The sequence below is a fragment of the Artemia sp. Qi Xiang Cuo genome, chromosome 9 (genome assembly GCF_049724085.1).
Source record: "Artemia sp. Qi Xiang Cuo chromosome 9, ASM4972408v1, whole genome shotgun sequence".
Lineage (NCBI taxonomy): Eukaryota > Metazoa > Arthropoda > Branchiopoda > Anostraca > Artemiidae > Artemia > Artemia sp. Qi Xiang Cuo.
Window position 1 is genome coordinate 38,343,017 of NC_142802.1, and position 25,141 is coordinate 38,368,157.

General features: G+C 37.4%; 1 protein-coding gene across 1 annotated transcript in view; it reads right to left on the minus strand.

Moving 5' to 3' along the window:
• The window catches only part of LOC148948629 (uncharacterized), a 242,716-nt gene that overhangs the window by 60,573 nt on the left and 157,002 nt on the right, over positions 1–25,141 (minus strand). Inside the window, exon 7 of the mRNA XM_089094981.1 lies at positions 2,798–2,883. Coding sequence (XP_088951107.1) covers positions 2,798–2,883 — 86 coding nt within the window. The remainder of the gene's footprint in view (positions 1–2,797; positions 2,884–25,141) is intronic.

Here is a 25,141-nt window from a genome sequence, read left to right on the forward strand (position 1 = left end):
ATGCATAAATTGCTGTTGACATCCATGAAAAACAACAAATAAATTGACAAACACATGAAAATACATCAAAGTGAGAAAAATCCTGTTTTTTTATACTCAGTGACCAAAACCATAAAAACATGCATAAATTATGTACTGTCATCGTTAGACTTAATTGTAGATGGCAGCACGCAGTGTTCTCGTGGGAGTCTATGACCATATTTGGAGTCCCCCCTGTATCAATTGGGTTCCTTCTACTGAATTAAACGGCCCTTGTGTGTTCAGGAGTCATTCTTAAAGAATTGGGACAAAATTCAAACTTCAGCGTAAAGAGTGATTTACCCCGGACAATTACTGCTAACCATACCGCGCGTAAAATTGGGACGGAAAAGAGAAAGCCAGACATTTAACAAAAATTTTGTATAAGAATTCTGGCAAATTCCCCCAGTGTATAGTTTCCTCTGGCAAGTTGTCTCCCTGCAAAATTCCCTCCCCATGGAAAATTCCCGCAGGGAAAACTCCCAGCAGAAAATTTGTCCCCCCCCCCACCCGAAAACGTATGCATACATCCTAATAACAAATACTATGTGAAAACAATGGGCAAATTTATAACTTAAAGACATTTCCCCTGGGGCTAAGGGGGGAGGGTTATGTTATACTTGAAGGCATAGCTATTGGGCCTTTCAACTAAGATGAACAGAATGGCTATCTTAAAATTTTGATCGGACGATTTTGGGAAAAAGGGGGCGGAGAGGGGTCCTAGTTGCCCTCCAATTTTTTGGTCACTTAAAAAGGGCACTAGAACTTTTAATTTCCGTTCGAATGAGCCCTCTCCCGATATTCTAGGACCACTGGGTCGATGCGATCACCCCTTGGGAAAACGGAAAAAAATAAAAAATAAAAATAAAATAAACATGCATCCGTGATCTTTGTTCTGGCAAAAAATACAAACTTCCACATTTTTTTAGATACAAGCTTGAAACTTCTACAATAATGCAATAGGGTTCTCTGATACGCTGAATCTGGTGGTGGGATTTTCATTAAAATCACTTGTCTTTTCGGGGGTGTTTCTCCCTTTCTTCGAAAATCAGGAAAATTTTCCCAGGCTCGTTACCTTTGCTGGTTAGACTAAACTTAATGAAATTTATAGATTTGAAATCAGCATAAAAAGGCAATTTTTTTTATATACTTATTGGTATAAAAATTCCGTTTTTTAGAGTTTCGGTTACTATTGAGCCGTGTCGCTCCTTACTTACAATTCGTTACCACGAACTGTTTGATCTAAGCTAACTGGGTGAAGGTCATTTCCCACGTGTTTGACCTGTATGTTTTGGACTGTTGTTTAGAGAAGGAAGTCCCCTGACAACTTTCCAATGTTACTCTTTGGAGCAATGAATTTTGATCTGGCTAGTATAGTAGTTGGGTAACTAATTTCTTTGACCCTGAGCGAATTTCATTGACCAGTATCTCAAACACGGGTTTAACGGGTTTATACACGTGTTTATTTGGTTTATACACGTGTTAAAATAAACACGGGTTTATTTTGAACTGTCATATCGATAATGTTGTTCCTGGCACCTTGGCACCACTTCTAGGCAACTGAGAGGTACTGAACTCTTTTTTGGCTCGTATACTAGTTGGAAAACTGATTTCTTTAACATTGAGTGAGGGTCATTGACTAGGATATCACATACGTGTTGGACTGATTTATTTTGCACCTTTTGATTTAGTTTTACTCTCCCTCTAGTTCCCCGAAAGTTGAAACTTAATACCCTATTCTGTTCCTGAGACTTTGTATCTATGCTCCTTTGACAACCTGGCTGTACTTAAACCCTTTTGATGAAGATAACCTTCAGAAGAAAATAAATTACCCTCGATTTCGTAGATGGGTGTCGTCTGGTATACACTGGAATATGTTCAGTGTGTTTAATTTTGTCCTGCTCCACTACCACTATACCAGATGACACCCATCTTCAAAATCAAGCGTTATTTTATTCTTCTGAATATTTTTCCACCTGATTGCCACATAATGTGACCAGATAGTTTGGCTTTCAAGTGGTACCACAACAGGGGTGTAATTTGCTATGGGGCAAATTCCGCCTCCAGACCCAAGATTGCCCCCCAAGACCTTAGCTTGAACCCAGCTGAAATTTTGTTTCTGCAAAAATCTTGTAAAAATTAAGATAAGCCTGCATAATTCAAGTATCCAGAGAAACAGGTCAGCTTTCTTTGCCTTTATGGTAATACATGATTCATTTTTCAGTTTTCACTGCCATTTTTGCTTGATTTAGACAAATTGGCTCTAACTTTGTTCTCCCACCCCCCAGGATTTTGACAAAATTACGCCACTGTACCACAGTGGCGTAAAATGAAAAAAAGTTCATTTACTGAGCTAAAATTAAAAAAAAAAAACAAAAAACAAAGAGAATCTAAAGCCAAAATGTTTTTATTGGGGTATTTCCATACTTTGAGGTAGGTTTATTCAGAAACGAAAATTGTAACACACAAAATAATTTGTCTGGATGGTTGAAGATCAAACTAACTATACTAAATGGTGTTTGCGGATTTTCTTTTTAGGATGCTATATGGTGCCCCCATTCACTCCGATGTGCATTAGTATGGTTTGTAATATGGTCCGCGTGGTGCGTTGTGGCGAGGATTTTGCGGGCCATACCAAGGCTCCTCTTGGGCCGCATGTGGCCCGCGGGTTGCCGACCAATGCCTTGCAGCAGGCAAAATTCAACCGAACACCCGCTGATCACTGAGCGCAGCTCTATCCTATGATATGCTATAAGGCATTTGACACAGCAAACCTTACCTTTCAAAGATTTGAATTTTGAATTTTCTTCTCTTCCCATTCGATCCATAGTCTCAAAAGCATCTATCAATCGATCGTTGTAAATACTGAAATGATAAACAATATTTAAAACAATTTCAAATTTTCGCACAAGAAAAGGTTCGTATTTGAATGCACTGTGGTTTTTCAACTAATGGCGTTTCAGGAGTAAAGAATATAAATTGGAAATGTTTTTTTAATAAGCTACTATTGACCAAGATGATGCTGATTTCGTCTATTAAATTACAAAACATATTATCAAATAGTACCCCCCGAAAATGATTTCTATTCCTTTAACGAAAGCCTATTCTATTCCTATTCTGTAGACTTATTTCAACTCTAATTTATTTTTTCTTTGCTTTTTTTCTAGAAAATAAAAGTAATGAAGAGTCACAAGTCTAAGTTTCTTTTCAAAGGTGTTTTTTCTTACAAAGATCTCAAGTTAATAATCTCAATATAACTGAAAGTTTGGCGAACCCGTTTCAGTGAGGTTAAATGTAATTGTGGTTAGCATCGTTCTGAATTTTCAAAACATTATTCAAAGACTAAAAACATAGGTCCATTAAAAACAATCGGGATCGTAAAATTTAACTTTCAAAGTTTTATTTTTTTTTTAATTTAACTTTTTCTCCAATTTTTCTGAAGTTTAAAAAAGAAACATAACTGAACAAACATTCAAAGTTACCTTTCTTTACAAACTGCGGGCGATGACAGTATTTATCGTTTTAATCGGAAGAAAACTCGAAATCTTTCAATTACAGGCTAACCTGGACAATGATCTTTGTCAAAATGAAATAAACAAAAAACATGTTTTTTTTTTTACTGAAAGTAAGGAACGACGTTAAAACTTAAAACGAACAGAAATTATTCCGTATATGAAAGGGGCTGCCCCTCCTCAACGCTTCGCTCTTTACGCTAAAGTTTGACTCTGTCTCACAACTTTATTTTTTAAAACAATAAAAAACTTTAGCGTAAAGAGCGAGGCGTTGAGGAGGGAAAGCCCTTTCATATACGGAATAATTTCTGTTCGTTTTAAGTTTTAACGTCGTTCCTTACTTTCAGTTAAAAAAAACTTGTTTTTTTTATTTCATTTGCGAACGTTTTTTAATTAATGCAGGTTTTGATTTTGGCTCACCGTGCATGAATAATTAAAATGAAATTTGCATGTTAATTTTACTTTTATTTGGTTAAATGGCTTTCTCGAAACTTGTTTAATTTTATTTACGAACGTTTTTATTAGTAATAAATATACGTAACTTACGAATTAACTATTTTTAATACGTATATTATGGGGTTTGCCCCCTAGTCAATACCTCGCTCTTTAGGCTAAAGTTCGAATTTTGTTCCAATTCTTTAAAAATGACCCCTTAATCACAAAGGCCGTTAATTAGAATGAATAGCTCTTATGAAAGTACTAAAAAATCGTTGGCTTAAAGAGCAAGGCATTGACTAGAATGTGAACCCAATCATATAGCTAATATTTTTTTGTTCGTTTTAAGTTTACAGCATTGAAAATGAAAATAAAAATTACAGCGAACAAAAATCTTGAACTGATGGATCTTTCAACAATTAATATCATTATATATCTAATATTCAATTTGATTGTTTATACTTTCCAAGACTGTTCAAGACTCATATAGTTTTGCCATTTTTTTTTTAACTCTGCCATTTTTTGTAACTGATCGTGTTAGTTGGTTATGAAAACATTCTATGGCTTCTAGGCATTTCTATTTGAGAGGAAAACTGCACCTTAAACTTTGTGGAACATGCATTTTCTTGTATGAAACAACAAAATACAATAAAAAGTCCAATTTCGGAGTATTTTACCCCTCGCAAGCAAGTGCCGTTAGTATTTTTGAATCCGCATGGTAAATTTAGGGGGTGGAGGGTAGGCTAAATCTTGTAGCAGCCCCATTCCGTTGTGGCATGATTCACATTTTCAACACCTGGTGTCCAGGTGTTGAAAATACCCCAAATCAGTATTAATAAATAAATGAAACCCAAAACGAACAAAAATTAAAATAAATATTAGAGTCATACTCATAACGAGCATAAATTAATATGAGTAGGGTTCAAAACCCCTATGCTTTCTAAAAGCCAGAATATAATTTGTACTTTACTGAAAAAAAAATTCAAATGAGTTTACTGAAAAAAAAATGGGCATTGTCAATTTAATATACATATGCTGATATTTTTTCCCTAAAATTTAATTAACTTTTGATTTCTTAAAGTTACAAAAGTGAAAACATTTCAAAGAATTGTTTTCAGTAAAGCGCCAATGACGCAGTAGGTTTTAGGCTTTGGCAGTGAGGCGGTATCCAAGCTCTTGTTTATGGTTATTTTTATTCGATTCAAACTTGATTTGCATATTTAATTTAAGTTTCACTTGTTTTGAGATTTATTTGTTCATTTACATTAATATATATTGTATGTTTGTTCGCATTGATTGTTTATTTAATTTCTGTTCGTTTTAAGTTTCATTTATACTTTAATAGCAAAATATTTTTTTTTGTTTTAAGCTTGATTTTCATATTCAATCTAAATATTACTTACCTTGTGATCTATATATTCGTTTACATTATTATTTGTTGGTTGTTTTTTACTATGATGGTTTGTTTAATTTATGTTTGTTTTGAGTTCTATTTATTCTTCAATAGTATTATCTTTTCGTTTTGAGTTTGTATTTTAAAAGGTATTTGTATCTGCTGAGCTTGAAAAACTTATTTTTCGGAAAGTTTTTTTTTAAATAATTTTTGTTCGTTTTTTATCGCAAAAAGTTTCAAGTTTTTATTGCATGGGGGGGGGGGGGTGCTTACTGTCCGATTATTCTTGACTTTAAAAAAACGGATCTAGAACTTTCAATTTAAATCGAATGAGGCTTTTTTCAACGTCTATACGACTACCTCTTTGATAAAAACCTTATATATGAACAATAGACAGCTTGCATAACTTGTGGACAGCAATTGACAACAATGAATGGATTAAAAAAATAGCTCCAATAGGGGGTTTTGACCATTTCAGTTGCTGACACAAAGGGATCACGACTGTTTGGAATCGACCTTAATAGGATTTTGTGTGCCAAAGCAATTTTGCATCTATCACAGAGTATGTAATTTAACCTTTTAATTGGATAATTATGATAGATTTCCTATGTGTTCTTCCCATACAAAACCCCTTCCCATAAGTTATAAACCCCCCTTAATAAGTTATGCCCCAGGGCATAGCTTACAACGCCTACCCCCGGGACCTGGTGGGCTGTGTCGACACTGGAGTTTTGTGTTATCAGAACTTTGAACTATTTTAACAAAATGTCTGTCTCAAAATTTTTATCTGATGCATTTAGGCGTGGAGGACGGGGGGGGGGGCTAGTTACCCTCCAATCACTTTTGACTCTTAAAAAGTGAAGAAGAACTTTCAATTTTCAGTCAAATGAGCCCTCTCTCACGTTCATACGAGCATCCCTTCCATAAGAAATAATGGGGAGGATTTGGAGAATCCTTAAATTACAACCCTTGCCCTGAGGGCTGTGGGGGAGTTGTCATCCTCAAAGACCTAATTTCCAGAACTTAAAACTACGTTGAATAAAATGGCTGTCTCAAAATTTTGATTGGATGTGCTTGGGGAAAAGGTGGGCGTGAGAGGGAGTTAGTTGCCCTCGTCACTTTCGACTATAAAAAAGGACACTAGACCTTCGAATTTCCAATCGAATGGGCCTTTTTTGAAGTTTCTACAACACTGCCTTCTATAAAAACCTTATATGCCCCCAGGGCATTTCTTAAAACCCTTTCCCTGAAGATTCTGGGGGAGTGTCCTGCTCAAAAACATATTTTCTATCTGGAAATCAACTACGTTGAACAAAACGGCTTTCTAAAAATTTTGATTGGATGTGTTTGGGGAAATGACGGGCATGGGGGGGACTAGTTGCACTCCAGTCACTTTTGACTATTAAAAATGGCACTAGCCCTTTAATTTCCAATCAGATGAGCCTGTTTTGAAGTTTCTACGACAACGCCTTCTATAAAAACCTTATATGCCCCCAGGGCATAACTTAAAACCCTTGCCCTGAGGGTTGTGGGGGAGTGTCCTCCTCAAAAATATATCTTCTATGTGGAAATCAACTAAACTGAACAAAATGGCTATCTCAAAATTTTGATTGGATGTGTTTGGGGGAATAATGCGCGTGGGGGGGGGGGGCTAGTCGCCCTCCAATCACTTTCGACTATTCAAAAGGGCACTAGCTTTTTGAATTTCAAATCGAATGAGCTTTTTTTGAAGTTACTACAACAACGCCTTCTATAAGAACCTTATATGCCCCCAGGGCAAAAACCCTTGCCCTGAGGGTTGTGGGGGAGTGTATCCCTGAAAAATATATTTTCTATCTGGAAATCAACTACGCTGAACAAAGTGGCTATCTGAAACTTTTGATTTGATGTGTTTGGGGAAATTATGGACAGGGAGGGGGGGGGGGGGTAGGGGGGCAACTTACACTCCAATAACTTTTGACTATTAAAAAGGGCACTAGCCCTTTAATTTCCAATCGAAAGAGCCTGTTTTGAAATTTCTACGACAACGCCTTCTACAAAAACCTTATATGCCCCCAGGGCATAACTTAAAACCCTTGCCCTGAGGGTTGTGGGGGAGTGTCCTACTCAAAAAAATATTTTCTATCTGGAAATCAATTACGCTGAACAAAATAGATATCTCAAAATTTGACTGGATGTGTTTTGGGGAATAATGGGCGTGGGGGGGGGCGCAAGTTGCCTTCCATCGAATGAGCCCTCTCTAAAGTTTATACGAGCATCCCTTCTATGAGAAAAAATATGAAGGATCTTTAAATTACAACCCTAGCCCTGAGGGCTTTGGGGGAGTTGTAGTCCTCGAAGACATAATTTACAGAGCTTAAAACTACGTTTAATAAAATGACTGTCTTAAAATTTTGATTGAATGTGTTTGGTGAAAAGGTGGGCGTGAAAGGGGGGTTAGTTGCCCTCAAATCACTGTCGACTATTACAAAGGGCACTAGCCCTCGGAATTTCCAATGGAATGAGCCTTTTTTGAAGTTTCTACGACACCGCTTTCTGATGGGCGTGATGGGCGTGAGGGGGGGGGGCTAGTTGCCCTCCAATCATTTTCGACTATTAAAAAGGGCACTAGCCCTTTGAATTTCCAATCGAGTGAGACTTTTTTGAAGTTTTTACGACAACACCTTCTATAAAAACCTTATATGCCCTAGGGCATAACTTAAAACCCTTGTCCAAAGGGTTGTGGGGGATTGCCCTCCTCAAAAAACCTATTTTCTATGTGGAAATCAAATACGCTGAACAGAACGGCTATCTCAAAATTTTGGTTGAATGTGTTTGGGGGAATGATGGGCGTGGGGGGGGCTAGTTGCCCTCCAATAACTTTTGACTATTAAAAATGGCACTAGTCCTTTGAATTTCTAATCGAATGAACCTTTTTTGAAGTTTCAACGACAACGCCGTCTATAAATACCTTATATGCCCCCAGGGCATAACTTAAAACCCTTGCCCTGAGGGTTTTGGGGAAGTGTCCTCTTCAAAAATATATTCTCTTTCTGGAAATCAACTACGCTGAACAAAATGGCCATCTCAATATTTTGATTGCATGTGTTTGGGGGACTGATGGGCGTGAGGGGGGGCTAGTTGCCCTCCAATCACTTTCGACTATTAAAAAGGGCAATAGCCCTTTGAATTTCCAATCGAAAGAGCCTGTTTGGAAGTTTCTACGACAACGCCTTCTATAAAAACCTCATATGCCCAAAGGGCATAACTTAAAACTCTTGCCCTGAGGGTTGTGGGGGAGTTTCTTCCTCAAAAATATATTTTCTATTTGGAAATCAACTACGCTGAACAAAATGGTCCAAGTAACATCAATTTCAACTATTAAAAAGGGCACTATTCCTTTTACTTTCCATTCGAATGAGTCTTTTTGGAAGTTTCTACGGCAATGTCTTCTATAAAAACCTTAGATGCCCCCAGGGCGTAACTTAAAACCGTAGACCGGTGTGTTGTGGCAGATTGCTCTACTCAAAAACATATTTCCCATAAGAAAATCAACGAGACTTAACAAAACGGATATCTCAAAATTTTTATTTGTTGTGTTTGGGGGAATGATGGCCGTGGGGAGGGGGCTAGTTACCCTCCAATCACTTTCGACTATTAAAAAGGGCACTATCCCTCTCAATTTCCAATCGAATGAGCCTGTTTTTAACTTTCCATGATAACTCCTTCTATAAAAACCTTATATGCCCCAAGAGCATAACTTAAAACCCTTGTCCTGAGGGTTTTGAGGGATTGCCCTCCTCAAAAACATCTTTTCTATGTGTCAATCAACTACGTTGAACAAAACGGCTATCTCAAAATTTTGAGTGGATGTGTTTGGGGGAATGATGGGCATGGGGGGGCTAGTTCCCCTCCTATCACATTCGACTATTAAAAAGGGCACTATCCCTTTGGATTTCCTATCGAATGAGCATGTTTTGAAGTTTCTACGACAACCCCTTCTATAAAAACCTTATATGCCCCAAGGGTATATCTTAAAACCCTTGCCCTGAAGGGTCTGGGGGAGTGTCCTCCCCCAAAACATATTTTATATCTGAAAATCAACTACGCTGAACAAAATGGCTATCTCAAAATTTTGATTGGATGTGTGTGGGGGAAGAACGGGCGTGGGGGGGTAGTTGCCCTCCAATCACTTTCGAATATTAAAAAGGGCACTGGCCTTTTGAATTTCCAATCGAATGAGCCTTTTTTGAAGTTTCTATGACAACGCCTTCTATAGAAACCTTATATGCCCCCAGGGTACAACTTAAAACCCTTGCCCTGAGGGTTGTGGGGGAGTATCCTCCTCAAAAATATATTTTCTGTCTGAAAATCAACTACGCTGAACAAAATGGCTATCTCAAAATTTTGATTGGATGTGTTTGGAGGAATAATGGGCGTTGGGGGGATTATTTGCCCTCCAATCACTTTCGACTATTAAAAAGGGCACTAGCTTTTAGAATTTCCAATCGAATGAGCCTTTTTTGAAGTTTCTACGACAACGCCTTCTATAAAACCTTATATGTCCCCAGAGTATATCTTAAAACCCTTGCCCTGATGGCAGTGAGGGCGTGTTCTCCTCAGAAATATATTTTCTGTCGGGAAATCAACTGCACTGAACAAAATGTCTATATCAAAAGTTTGATTGGATGGATGCAGGGGAATGTTGGGCATGGGGGGGGGGGGGGAGGGGGCTAGTTACACTCCAAACATTTTCGATTTTTAAAAAGAGCACTAGCCCTTTAATTACTAAACGATTGAGCCTGTTTTGAATTTTCTACGACAACCCCTTCTATAAAAACCTTATATGCCCCCAGGGCATAACTTAAAACCCTTGCCCTGAGGGTTTTGGTGAAGTGTCCTCCTCAAAAATATATTTTCTATATAGAAATCAACTACGCTGAACAAAATGGCTATCTCAAAATTTTGATTGGATGTGTTTTGGGGGCTAGTTACCCTCCAATCATTTTCTACTATTAAAAACGGCACTATCGATTTCCAATCGAATGATCCCGCTCTGAAGTTTCTATGACGACCCCTTCCATATGAAGTGCCTCTGGGAAAAAAAATAATAAATCAGAGGCAACGCTGTAGCGTTGCCTATAGTAAAGGCCATACGGCTCCCCTGTTTTATTATTTTTTTTTTCCCAGAGGCACTTCATATGGAAGGGGTTGTCGTAGAAACTTCCAAGGGGGCTCATTCGATTGGAAATCGAGAATTCTAGTGCCCATTTTAATAGTCGAAAATAGTCGAAAACCCACACCCATCATTCCCCCAAACACATCAAATCAAAATTTTGAGATAGCTATTTTGTTCAGCATAGTTGATTTACAGATAGAAAATATGCTTTTGAGGAGGACAATCCCCCAAAACCCTCAGGGCAAGGGTTTTAAGTTATGCCCTGGGGGCATATAAGGTTTTTATAGAAGGCGTTGTCGTAGAAACTTCAAAAAAGGCTCATTTGATTAGAAATTCAAAGGGCTAGTGCCCTTTTTAATAGTCGAAAGTGATGTTATTTGGGCCATTTTTTATGCGTGGTTGATTTCCAGATAGAAAATATATTTTTGAGGAAGAAACTCCCCCACAACCCTCAGGGCAACAGTTTTAAGTTATGCCCTTGGGGCATATGAGGTTTTTGTAGAAGGTGGTGTCGTAAAAACTTAAAAAAAGGCTCCTTCAATTGGAAATCCAAAGGGCTAGTGCCCTTTTTAATCTTCGAAAGTGATTGGATGGCAAATAGCCCCCCCCCCAGGCCCATCATTGCTCCCAACACAGCCAATCAAAATTTTGAGATAGTCATTTTGTTCAGCGTAGGCTAGTTGATTTCCAGATAGAAAATATGTTTTTGAGGAGAACACACCCCCGCAACCCTCAGAGGAAAGGTTTTAAGTTATACCCTGGGGTATATAAGGTTTTTATAGAAGGCGTTGTCTTAGAAACTTCAAAACAGGCTCATTCGATTGAAAATTAAAGGAATAGTGCCCTTTTTTATTTTCAAAAATGTTTGGTGGGCAACTAGCCCCCCCCCCCCCACGCCCATCATTTCCCCAAACACATCCAATCAAAATTTTGAGATAGCCATTTTGTTCAGCGTAGTTGATTTACAGATAGAAAATATATTTTTGAGGAGGATAATCCCCCACAACCCTAAGGGCAAGGGTTTTAATTTATGCCCTGGGGCATATAAAGTTTTTATAGAAGGCGTTGTCGTAGAAACTTCTAAACAGGATCATTCGATTGGAAATTAAAGAGCTAGTGCCCTTTTTAATAGTCGAAAATGATTGGAGTTTAACTAGTACCCCCCCCCCCCCCAAGCCCATCATTTCCCCAAACACATCCAATCAAAATTTTCAGATAGTCATTTTGTTCACCGTAGTTGATTTTCAGATAGAAAATATATTTTTGAGGAGGACAGTCCCCCACAAGCCTCAGGGTAAGGGTTTTAAGTTATGCCCTGGGGGCATATAAGGTTTTTATAGAAGGCGTTGTCGTAGAAACTTCAAAACAGGCTCATTCGATTGGAAATTAAAGGGCTACTGCCCTTTTTAATAGTCGAAAATGATTGGAGGGCAACGAGCCCCCCCCCCCCGCCCCTCATTCCCCCAACCACATCCAATCAAAATTTTGAGATAGCCAATTTGTTCAGCGTAGTTGATTTCCAGATAGAAAATATATTTTTGAAGAGGATATTCCCCCACAACCCTCAGGGCAAGGGTTTTAAGTTATGCCCTGGGGGCATATAAGGTTTTTATAGAAGGCGTTATCGTAGAAACTTCAAAACATGCTCATTCGATTGGAAATTAAAGAGCTAGTGCCCTTTTTAATAGTCGAAAGTGATTGGAGTGTAACTAGCCCCCGCCCCCCCCCCCCCCCCCTTCACGCTCATCATTTCCCCATACACATCAAATCAAAATTTTCAGATAGCCATTTTGTTCAGCGTAGTTGATTTCCAGATATAAAATATATTTTTGAAGAGGACAATCCCCCACAACCCTCAGGGCAAGGGTTCTAAGTTATGCCCTGGGGGCATATAAGGTTTTTATAGAAGGCGATGTCGTAGAAAGTTCAAAACAGGCTCATTCGATTGGAAATTAAAGGGCTAGTGCCCTTTTTAATAGTCAAAATGGATTGGAATACAATTAGCCCCCCCCCCCCACATCCATCGTTTCCCCAAACACATCCAATCAAAATTTTGAGATAGCCATTCTGTTCCGCGTAGTTGATTTCCGGATAGAAAATATGTTTTTGTGGAGGACACTCCCCCACAACCTTCAGGGCAAGGGTTTTAAGGTATGCCCTTGGGGTATATAAGGTTTTTATAGAAGGTGTTGTCGTGGAAACTTCAAAAAAGGCTCATTCGATTGGAAATTCAAATGGATAGTGCCCTTTTTAATAGTCGAAAGTGATTGGAGGGTAACTAGCCCCCTACGCCCATCATTCCCCCAATCACATCCAATCAAAATTTTGAGATAGCCATTTTGTTCAGCGTATTTCATTTTCAGATAGAAAACATGTTTTTGAGGAGGACAAACCCCCACAACCCTCAGGGCAAGGGTTTTAAGTTATGCCCTGGGGGCATATAAGGTTTTTATAGAAGGCATTGTCATAGAAACTTCAAAAAAGGCTCTTTCGATTTGAAATTCAAAGGGCTATTGCCCTTTTTAATATTCAAAAGTGATTGGAGGGCAACTATCCCCCCCCCCCCCCTACGCCCATCATTCCCCCAAACACATCCAATCAAACTTTTGAGATAACCATTTTTGTTCAGCATAGTGGATTTACAGATTGAAAATATATTTTTGAGGAGGACACTCCCCCACAACCCTTAGGGCACGGGTTTTAAGTTATGCCCTGGGGGCATATAAGGTTTTTATAGAGGGTGTTGTCGTAGAAACTTAAAAACAGGCTCATTCAATGGGAAATTAAAGGGTTAGTGCCCTTTCTAATATTCGAAAGTGATTGTAGGGCAATTAGCCCCCCCTCCCACGCCCATCATTTCCCTAAACACATCCAATCAAACTTTTGAGATGGCCATTTTGTTCAGTGTAGTTGATTTCCAGATAAAAAATATGTTTTTGAGGAGGGCACTCCCCCACAACCCTTAGAGCAAGTTTTTTAAGTTATGCCCTGGGGGCATATAAGATTTTTATAGAAGGCGTTGTCATAGAAACTTCAAAACAGGCACATTCAATTGGAAATTCAAAGGGCGTGCGCCCTTTTTAATAGTCGAAAGGGATTGGAGGGCAACGCTCCCCCACCCACGCCCATCATTACCCCAAACACATCCACTCAAAATTTTTACATAGCCCTTTTGTTCAGCGTAGTTGATTTCCAAATAGAACATATGTTTTTGAAGAGAACAATCCCCCACAACCCTCATGGTACTGGCTTTAAGTTTTACCTTGGGGGCATTTAAGGTTTTCATTGAAGGCGTTGTCATAGAAACTTCAAAACAGGCTCATTCGATTGGAAATTAAAGGATTAGTGCCCTTTTTAATAGTCGAAAATGATAGGAGGGCAACTAGCCCCCCCCCACGCCCATCATTCTCCCAAACACATCCAATCAAAATTTTGAGATAGCCATTTTGTTGAACTTAGTTAATTTTCAGATAGAAAATATATTTTTGAGGCGGGTACTCCCCTACAACCCTCAGAGCAAGGGTTTTAAGTTATGTACTGGGGGCATAAAAAGTTTTTATAGAAGGCGTTGTCGTAAAAACTTCAAAACTGGATCATTCGATTGGAAAATAAGGAGATAGTGCCTTTTTAATAGTCAAAAGTGATTGGAGTGTAACTAGCCCCCATCCCCCCCACGTCCATCATTTCCCCAAACACATCCAATCAAAATTTACAGATAGCCATTTCGTTCAGCGTAGTTGATTTCCAGATAGAAAATATATATATACCAGAAATTACTATTAAAAAATAAATGAAACCCAAAACAACCAGAAACTAAATAAACAATCATAGCAAAAAATATACAAGTAATAATATAAATGAATAATAGACCTTAAAGAGAGTAATGCTTAGATTGAATACGAAAATCAAGCTTAAGACGAAAAAGATATTTCGATATTGAATTATAAATGAAAATTAAAACGAACAGAAATTAAATAAACAATCAATGCGAACAAACATACAATAGATATTAATGTAAATGAACAAATAAATCTTAAAACGAGTGAAACTTAAATTGAATATGCAAATCAAGTTTGAATCGAATAAAAATAACTACAAACAAGAGTTTGGGTATCGTCTCACTGCAGAAGCCTAAAACCTACTCCGTCATTTCTCCCTATACGGCAATGGAGATTATACATTAAATTATATCTCCACCCTCCCCTCGTCTCTCCCTTAAAACTAATACTTTATTTATCTGAAGGCTCAATGAGAGCTAGAATGTTTTGGAATTAAATTGAAATCTTGGAGGTATCTCCCTCCCTCCCTAACTGCAAATATGTTTTATATTCACAGTAGTAGCCATTGTATGAATTAAAGAGAAAAAAAGCTTTTCCACTGAAAATAAGGAGCTACATTACAACTTTAAATGAATCAAAAATTTTCCATATATGAAGGGGCTTCCCTTTTTCAAGCCCCTCTCTTTACGCTCAAGTTTAACTTTTTCGCCAATTCTTTAAGAAAGACATCTTAAAAATTAGGGCCGTTCAGTCTGAATACAATGCTTTTTCAAAGTAATAGAGACTGTAGTGTGACGAGCGAGAGATTGAGGAGGGAGTACCATCCTCATGTGTTCAATAATTTTTGTCATTTTTAATATTGTTCTGTACTATCATTTTTTGTACTTTCATCCCAACTCTCATTGAGCCTTCAGATAAATATAGAATTAGATCTAAGGGAGAGACGAGGGGATGGCAGAGTTAGAAATTGATATATAGTCCCCAAGACCGTTTCCAGTACTTTTGTTTGGGGTGGGGAGATTTTTTTCGGGGAGGTAGGGTACGAAAAACTTTGAAAACACATCAAAAATTTGAATTTGGTATTTAATCCCTCTCGATTTCTGGGAATATTTCTAGTCTACACTCTTATTATCAAAATAAAGAGTAACGCTAAACCCCAAAATGAGCAGAATTTATTTTTTATATGAGGGGGACTGATCCCCACCTCCACCTCATGGTCACAGAAACTTCGGAGGGTGCTCATTACATCAGTCCTTTTTGTTATAAATCGAAAGTGATTGGAGACCAACCAGCCACGGGGTTGTATTTTCCGGGGGGGGGGGGGTATTTTTCATGGGCTTGTTTTTTGCAGGGGTATTTTCTGGGGTTGTTGAATTTTAACATTTCTATTCATAGTTGCTTTTTTTTGCCAAACCTTTCAATTTTTTTTCCATTTTTTAACACAGTGTTATGCCGTAATTCTTGTTGCAGATAGATTTTTAGTTCAAAAAGTTAATTTTACATATTTTTAATGAATATCAACGACAAGAAGTGCCTGCCTTTTCGTTGTTATCTATGCAAGAAATAAAAAATAATCTACTACCAAAATTAACTCTTGACAACCTCCTTTATGAACTGGAAATTTACATTGGCTAAGTAGAAAGCACTTAGTTTCCTTGAAAACAAAATCTATTTATGACGAAATTATGGCTTTAAAGGCTTCATTGCAGAAAAAGAGATCAGGAAATCAGACAAGAGTGGCAAATGCGCTGTTAACTTGGCTTCTTTCAGTAATCAGGCTACTTATGGGACCTAATTAAGATTAATCTCAATATGCAGTCTTATTCCTCAGGTTTTGTCTGTGTATGATCCAATTTAAAAATGACCCATTTGGCCAAGAAAATTTTCTTTTTATTAGTAAGACTGAGTCATGCTTATTTCTCCAATAATAGAATGCAACAAGTCCATGGGTCACGAAAAAAACTTCTCACAAACCTGAATTTGAACGGATAAAAAAAACTCCGAATTCTGGATAGCAGAAAAAAAAAAGTTCCTATTTGCTAGTTGTTTATTTTACATTTTAATCGGAATTTTCACGTTTTTGCAGCCTTTTCATTCTTCTTATATCCTATTTAGGCTTTTCGGTTTTTAATGTGGTTTTGGCACTCTTTGCCAGTTTCCCAGTTCTCGTGTTTTTGTATGATATTTTTGCCTCCAAACTCTGAATTCTGCCTTTCGGGGCGTGTGATAGTGATTTTTTGAAATAAATATGTTTTCTTAACTGAAGACACATTTTATTCTTTGACAAATATATTTGTAACAATTTTTGTTATTATTCTGTTCTCCCCGTATCTGTTTTGAGGGATTCTGTGACTCTTTTCAAAAAGGGCTCTAGTGCCCTTTTTAAGGGTCAAAAGTGGCTGGAAGGCAACTAAAACCCCTTCCACGCCCACCATTTCCCAAAACACATCCAATCAAAATTTTGAGATAGCCATTTTGTTCAACGTAGTTGAAAGTTCTAGAAATTATATCTTTGAGCAGGACACTCCCCCCACAGTCGTTATGCCCTGGGGGCATACATGGTTCTTATGGAAGGAATGCTCTTATAAACTTCAGAGAGGGCTCATTTAATTGGGAATTTAAAGTTCTAGTTCACTTTGTAAGCGTCAAAAGATATCGGAGGGTAACCAGCCCCCCACGCTCTTTTTTCCCAAATCCATCCGATAAAAGTTTTGAGATAGCTATTTTGTTAAAAATATTTCAAAGATCATATAACAAAAAATCCAGTGTCGAAACAACCCCCCTGGGCCCGGGGCAGGCGTTGTAAGTTGTGCCCAGTGGGCATATATGGTTCTTATGGAAGGGATACTCGTATAAACTTCAAAGAGGGCTCAATTGATTGGAAATTTAAAGTTCCAGTTCACTTTTTAAGAGTCAAAAGAGATTGGAGGGCACCTAGCCCCCCCTCCATGCCGTTTTATCCTCAAACCCATCCGATAAGAGCTTTGAGATAGACATTAAAACAAATTGTTGAGAGACCATATAACGACAATTCCGGGGTGGACAAAGCTCCCCAGGGCCCAAGGACAGGCGTTGTAAGTTAGGCCCTGGGGGACTATATGGTTCTTATGGCAGGGAGGCTCATTTGATTGGAAGTTGAAAGTTCTAGTTCAGTTTTTGCGAGTCAAAAGATATTGGAGGGCAACTTGCCACCCCCCCGCCCTTTTTTCCCCAAATGCCTCCGATAAAATTTTGAGATAGCCATTAAGTTAAAAATTGTTCAAAGGTCAGATAACAAAAACTCAAGTGTCAACAAAACCCCCCAGGGCCCAGGGGCAGGCGTTGTAAGTTATGCCCAGGGGTATATATGGTCCTTATGAAAGGGATGCTCGTATAAAATTCAGAGAGGGCTCATTTGATTAAAAATTGAAAGTTCGAGCTCACTTTTTAATAGTCAAAAGAGACCCGAAGGCAACTAGCCCTCCCGCGCCTTCTTTTTCCAAACCCATCTCATGAAAATTTTGAGATAGATATTTTGTTAAAAATAGTTCAATGGTCGGATAAAAAAAAAAACTCCGGAGTCAATACAACCCCCCAGGGCCCGGGACAAGGCGTTCTAAGTTTTGCCCTAAAGGCATGTATGGTTCTTATGAAAGCGATGCTCGTATAAACTTAATAGAGGGCTCATGTGATTGGAAATTAAAAGTTCTAGTTCACTTTTTAAAGTCAAGAGATTTAAAGGCAACTAGCCCCCCCCCCCGCCCTTTTCCCTCAAGCCCATCCGCTACAAATTTTGAAATAGCCAGTTTTTTTGAAAATTGTTCAAAAATTAGATGAAAAACTCCGGTGTCAACACAATTCCTCAGCGACCGGGGGTAGGCGTTGTAAGTGTTGTCCTGGGGGCGTATATGGTCCTTATGAAAGGGATGCTCGTATAAACTTCAAAGAGGGCTCATTTGAATGGAAATTAAAAGTTCTAGTTCATTTTTTCAGAGTAAAAAAAAGATCGGAAGGCAACTAGCCCCTCCTGCCTTTCACGCCTTAAGGTTTATCGGATGAATAAACCCATCCGATAAAAATTTTAGGTGACCATTTTGTTAAGAATAGTTCAAGCATCAGATATTAAAACTCCGGAGTCAACACAGCCCTCTAGGGCCCAGGGACAGGCGTTGTAAGTTATACTCTGGGGGTATATATGGTTCTTATAGAAGGGATGTTCGTATAAACTTCAGAGAGGGCTCAGTTGATTGAAAATAAAAAGTTCTAGTTCACTTTTAAAGAGTCAAAAGAGACCGAAGGGCAATTAGCACCCCAACGCCCTTTTTCCCCAAACCCATCCGATAAAAATTTTGAGATAGAAATTTTGTTAAAAATAGTTCAAGCATCAGATAATAAAAACTCCGTGGTTGACACAAACCCATTTTTTCATTTTGATATTGTTACTTTGATATCAGTTTTGATACTTTGATGAATATTAGATTTTTTTTTTAAGTTTGATTTTGAAATAATTTTTTTTTTAACTTGAAACTTTTTGCAATCAAAAGCAGACAAAAATTAATTAAAAAAACTTTCCAAAAAAAAAGTTTTTCAAAGAAAAGTAAAGGCCATTTTAACTTAAGCTCAGCAGATACAAATACCTATAAAATACCTATACAATGCGATATACAAATACCACAGTAGGTATTAGACTTTTACAGTGAGAGAAGGAGGCGATACCCCAACTGTTTTTTGTAGTGATTTTTGTTCGTTTCAAGCTTGATTGTCATATTCAATTTAAGTTTCACTCGTTTTAAGATTTATTTATTCATTTACATTAATATCTATTGTATGTTTGTTTGCATTGATTGTTTATTTAGTTTCTGTTCGTTTCAAGTTTCTTTTATACTTCAATAGCAAAATATTTTTTTGGTTTTAAGCTTGATTTTCATATTCAATCTAAGCATTACTCGCTTTAAGATCTATTTATTCATTTATATTATTGCTTGTTGTATGTTTTTTGCTATGATTGTTTATTTAATTTCTGTTCGTTTTGGGTTTCATTTATTCTTTAATAGTAATTTCTGGTCGTTTTGAGTTTGAATTTTAAAAGGTATTTGTATCTGCTGAGCTTAAGTTTAAAATTGCCTTTATATTTCTTTGAAAAACTTATTTTTCGGAAACTTGTTTTAATTAATAGCTAAGAAATAATTATCACAAGCAGTGCAGTAATGCTGCCTAAGTATAGACCCATGTGTCTTCCTATCAACTGCGAACAGAAATCTTAGCCTGCTTAAGAACGGTCAGAAAAACCCCTGTTTCAGAAGTATTGCAAAACTTTATGTATGAAACTCAAGTTTATGCAATTACAAACCAGTAGAGTCCTAGGTTCCATTTCTATAGAGGCCCTAGGAATTACCATGCTATTCTATAGAGTTCATAGGAACCACGTTCTATAGAGGCCCTAGGAAATATCATGTTATTCCATAGAAGCTCTACACCTTTTCAAAGAGAGTCAGAACTCCCTCACACAGTTTGACGTAGACATTTTTTTTTAAAGTTGGCAAGGTATAATGTGGTCTAACATGTTTTGAGAGTATGGTCATAATTATATAACTTAATCAGACTGTTTTTTTTAAAGTAGGCATGGTATAATGTAGTCCAACATGTTTTGGGAGTATCCACAAAATTATGTAACTCAATCAGACTGGTTTTCGAGCCAACATCCGTTTTTTATTCGTCCTTGAGATTCCGTATAAAATGTTCATACATTACAATTTAATTTTCATTATGATTTAACATATCATACATGGTACACTGAATATTATTAACTTTGAAGCAATGGATCCTTCAATTGTCGTCAACGTGAGTTTAGCTTACTGAATTTCTTAATTTATTTCCAGATAAAAATTATTTTACCAGTACATTCAAATTTCAGGGGGACTTAGCCCCCCTCCCCCCTCCAACAATACAAACCCTAAAATATGATAAATATACTCCTTAGAAAACGCAAAGTAAGCTTTTTTTCTATTATGTAAACAAAAACCCCTCCTCCATTGCTTTGTTACGAGCATAATTCTGTTGTTTTACTTATCTCGTTCAAAATGTCTCTTTTCCCAAATGTGTGTTTAAGACATTTCGTCTTTTTCCGGTCTATCTAAAGGCATCTGTGTCTCATCCTGTTAGCAAGAGTGACAATTTCCAAAACAACCTTTTACATGTTCATTATCTGGAATTATTATTAATACCACATGTTTAAAGACAGTGCCAATGATTTCCTTGAGAAATAGATTCTTGTTGTGGTGAAATTAAGCGAGAGTAAAGCCTTTGAAATGCGATGCGCGAGTGATGTTTGAAGAATTTCGTCAATTTAAAATAGAATTTAGCGTTATGGTATACTAAAAAAAATTGATATTAAAATCGTTAATTAAAGACTAGTACACTAAACTCAGAATTGACTTTAGGGGGTAATTTATATCATGGGAAGATGTTTTTGAAATCCCCCTTCCCCCCAAACTCAAAATTTTCCAAAATTCTACATTAGAAGCCTTTTTAATTATTTCTAAAGCGCTAAGACATAGAGTGCTACAAATATCAGAATCGACTTTATAGGGCAAATTTTGTTATGGGAAGATGTTTTTGAAATCTCCCTTCCCTCCAAATTCAAATTTTCCAAAATTCTACATTAAAAGCCTTTTTAATTATTTCTAAAGCGCTAATAGATATAGCGTTACAAATATCAGAATCGACTTTAGGGGATAATTTATATTATGGGGGGATGTTTTTGAAACCACCCTCCCCCCCCCCCAAACTCAAAATTTTCAAAATTTTACTTTAGAAGCTTTTTTAAATATTTCTAAACCACTAATAGATATAGCGTTACAAATATCAGAATCGACTTTAAGGGATAATTTATATTATGGGGGGAGGGGTGTTTTTATAATCCCCCTTCCCCCCAAACTCAAAATTTTCCAAAATTCTACTTTAGAAACTTTTTTTTAATATTTCTAAACCACTAATGGATATAGTGTTACAAACATCAGAATCAACTTTATAGGGCAAAGTATCTGTAAAAAGGGAAATCGTTTTTCCATGCTAAATTTTTCTTCTTTTTTAAGGAGGAGGATTCGTAAGATTAATCCCCCCCCGGAAAAGAGAACTAAGGCTAACGGCGTCAGTCCAATACAACAACTGGAGAAAGCTGACCGATAAGGAGCCACCCACATCCATTCCAGACCGGCGCTACCTACCCAAGACCCACCCATGCAAACCCCTATGCAGTCAGGTAGAAAGCTGAAGAGAGAGTGGATGATAGCTCATAACGCTACTGCTGCTGCACAAGATTGTGAGGTTACACCCTATCAAGCATTGCCGGGCCCTTCATGACCAATGCAAGACGAAAATGATGTAACCCCTACAGCCCTCAACATGCAGGCTACAAATTTAACTGTGAGCTTTCAAACATTAATTCTCTCTTATGATTCTTTTTACCAAGTCAATTTGAAGGACTAAGAATTGTACCACTGGATATAATTCCAAGATTCTAGTTTGCATAATAAGGAATTTGATGTGAGATTCGATACTTAACAGTTTAAATTTTATCATTTGCTCCAGAAAATCTTTGAAAATAAAAGACAACACATTGAAAATGGGCTATTTTTTAGGAGATGTCATGATTTTCACTATTTTTTTGTGCGTGCGTGTGTCTGTATGTGTGTTTGTGCGGATTTGTGCGTGTGTTTTTGATTGTTTTTGTCTATGTGATCGTGTGTGTGTATGTGTATATGTGTGTATATCAGTGTGTATGTGAGCAGTGCATTAACTACTTATTTTTATGTCTACCCGATAATTAATGGATTTATTATAATTAATATATTAAATTAAATAAAAACTCAATAATTTTCACTATGTTGTTGTGTGAATGTATGTGTGGTGATATGCTTGTGTGTCTCTGTGAGAGGTGTTTATACCGTATCTACTCAATAATTCATTGGGATAGTATAATGAATATTGCAAATTCGATAACGTCGTAATGATTTTCATTATTTTGTTGTGTGTATGTGTGTGTGCTTGTGTGTGTGTTTGTGTGTGTGTGTGTGTGTGTGTGTGTGTGTCTGTGTGTGAGCGGTGCATGCGCCGCGTCTACTCGATAATTCATGGAGATAGTATAATGAATATTGATAATTCTATAGCGACGTAATGATTTTCACTATTTTGTTGTGTGTTTGTGTGTGTGTGTGTGTGTGTGTGTGTGTGAGCGGTGCATGCGCCACGTATACTCGATAATTCATTGAGATAGTATAATGAATATTGAAAATTCAATAACGACGTAATGATTTTCACTATTTTGTTGTGTGTGTGTGTGTGTGTGTGTGTTTGTGTGTGTGTTTGTGTGTGTGTGTGTGTGTGTGTGTGTGTGTTTGTGTGTGTGTGTGTGTGTGTGTTTGTGTGTGTGTGAGCGATGAAAGCCCCGCGTCTACCCGATAATTCATAGAGATAGTATAATGAAAATTGCAAATTCAATAAGAATGTAATAATTTTCACTGTTTTATTGTGTGTTTATGTGTATGTTACTAACAAAATTTGTAATTTATTATGCATTTGTTCTGTAAATAATGCTATAAGCAAAAAGTATTTAGTTTAAATAATTCTGGGAGGAGGAATTGAGTTTTATGGGTGGCATGGAAAAATGGTACGTGTTAAATATTCAGGTAAACATACGACTAGAAATGAAAATGATTTTTCAACTTTATGAAGTAATGCTTATTTCATATAGAAAATAAAACCTTTTTTCTATAGATTAATGAAATAGCAGCGCCATTGGATCATGAACCATTAGCATTTACTGGACTTGAACCAATTCTATCATCACCAATGAAGTTTAGAGACGAAACTTCATTAGTTCTAGACAATATGGAGTTGCATAGAGGTTTTCTTAATGATGTTTTTGGGGACATGGCTAGACTAGATGATTTAACTTGTGATATTGACATGATTGCGGATCCGGAGTGGGCAGATAGATTTATGCGTGAGTATTTAGGGGGTGTTACTAGTGCATCTGAACCGGGTCCTCATAAAGAAATCCCATCACAGGACAATACAGAGTGGCTTGATCAGTTGTCCCCAAACACCTCAGAATACGTACTAGCAGGCCTAGGGGACCTCATTCCATCTCCAACCATTGCAGTTGAACAGACTGGGGGTGGTGTTATTGACAATTCTATGTCACCCCCCACCATTCCGCTTAATGATACACCTAGTGCTAGTAATAGTAGTAGTAATACAACAACAACAATGCAAGTTGTTGGACCTAATTTTTCCGGGGACATTTTCGACGATAACTTTATATCTAATGAATTGGATCCGATAAAAATAGGTGAGAACATGAAAATAATGGCATGCTCTCGGAACTACGTGAATTTTATTTGTTAGAATATGATCTAGATCACTGGCAGACACATAGGGTAGATTTTAATCCTCCTAAGGGAAACGTGGTTGACGGGGGTGTTATTTTAACAGACCCTGTAAATGTTCTTCATACCTACATCGAGCGAATTCGAGCACTTATTGAGATTCAGATTCAGAAATGAGGGGGGGGGGGTCAAGGGGGGTTAAAGCATCGGTAAATCAAAAAGTTTATTTAAAAAAGGGGACATATGGGGACATTTTCTATTTTCATTTTTCAACTGACAATCAAACTTTTTACCCTGGTCTAAATGAATTTGAGGATATCTTTTTCAACTGGGTTAATAAATTAATATCGACTTTGGACACGTTCAATGAGAGGGGGAGTGGGTCCACCATTTTATACATTGAATTGAACACATGGATCTTAATCTCAGTAGATTTAAAAAAAACTTTAGTTTAAGGGGGGTGGGGAGAGTTAGTTAACGAATAAATTGCCACTCAGATTTTTCGACTACCAAAGGAGTTCAGAGTTTCAGTTTTGAAACGGGGCCACAGTGCTTTAGATATGTATTTTTAGCAACAGCCCATTAAACACTAAAAGAAGAGTCAACCATGAAAAATCTCGACGAACTTGCTCGTAACGGTGGTGAAAATTTCCCTAAAGTAAATTTTGATTGTTTAGAGGGAAAATATCCGGTGTCCTTAAAATAAATAACCATATTTAAAAAAGCAAATGAAAATCTTGGGTTGGGGGTGGTTGTTCTCCAGTATGACAAAGAATTTGTACCGGGGGGAAAGAAACCAACTAAAAAAGGGGTTTTATATTCAGTTAGGACACCGATGGTAGATAATGTTAAAAATTGGGTTTGGGTTATTTACGAGCCTCCCAAAGATGTAAATTCCTATGGTCATTTTTTACTTGTTACGGCAATAAGTCGACTATCATCCCAAGGCGTTCAGAAAGGGGAACGTCACTATTGCCCCATGTGCCTTTCCTCATTTAGATCTGAGCGAACATTCACGGATCACATGAGACATTGCAAAACTCATGGCAATCAACGAATTGAAATGCCGGCAGAAGGAAAAGATGCTTTACAAGTAAAAAACGCCCGAAATTCCCTATTAAAGGTTAATAAAGTGTGCTTAGACTGTGAATCAAGAGTGGTGGAGGTATTACACCCACCAAGGCCAAATATAGTCAAGGAACACAAACTAGTTGCGGGTTCCTGTACGCATGCCCGTCGCGATTCCAATAATAAAATGCAGCTGGAAGAGTTTTTTCTGGGCTATGGATGAGGAGGGTAGCATGGAGAAGTTATTGGTATATTTAATAAAAACAGCAAACGCCGCAATTTCACGATTGCGTCACACCAACTACCCAATGTCATTATCAGATAAGGAGCAACTGGCACTAGAAAAGGGGACAATTTTTTGGGTTTGTAGAGGTCCTCTTGCCCCAAAAGATGCTGTCCAGGATCATAAT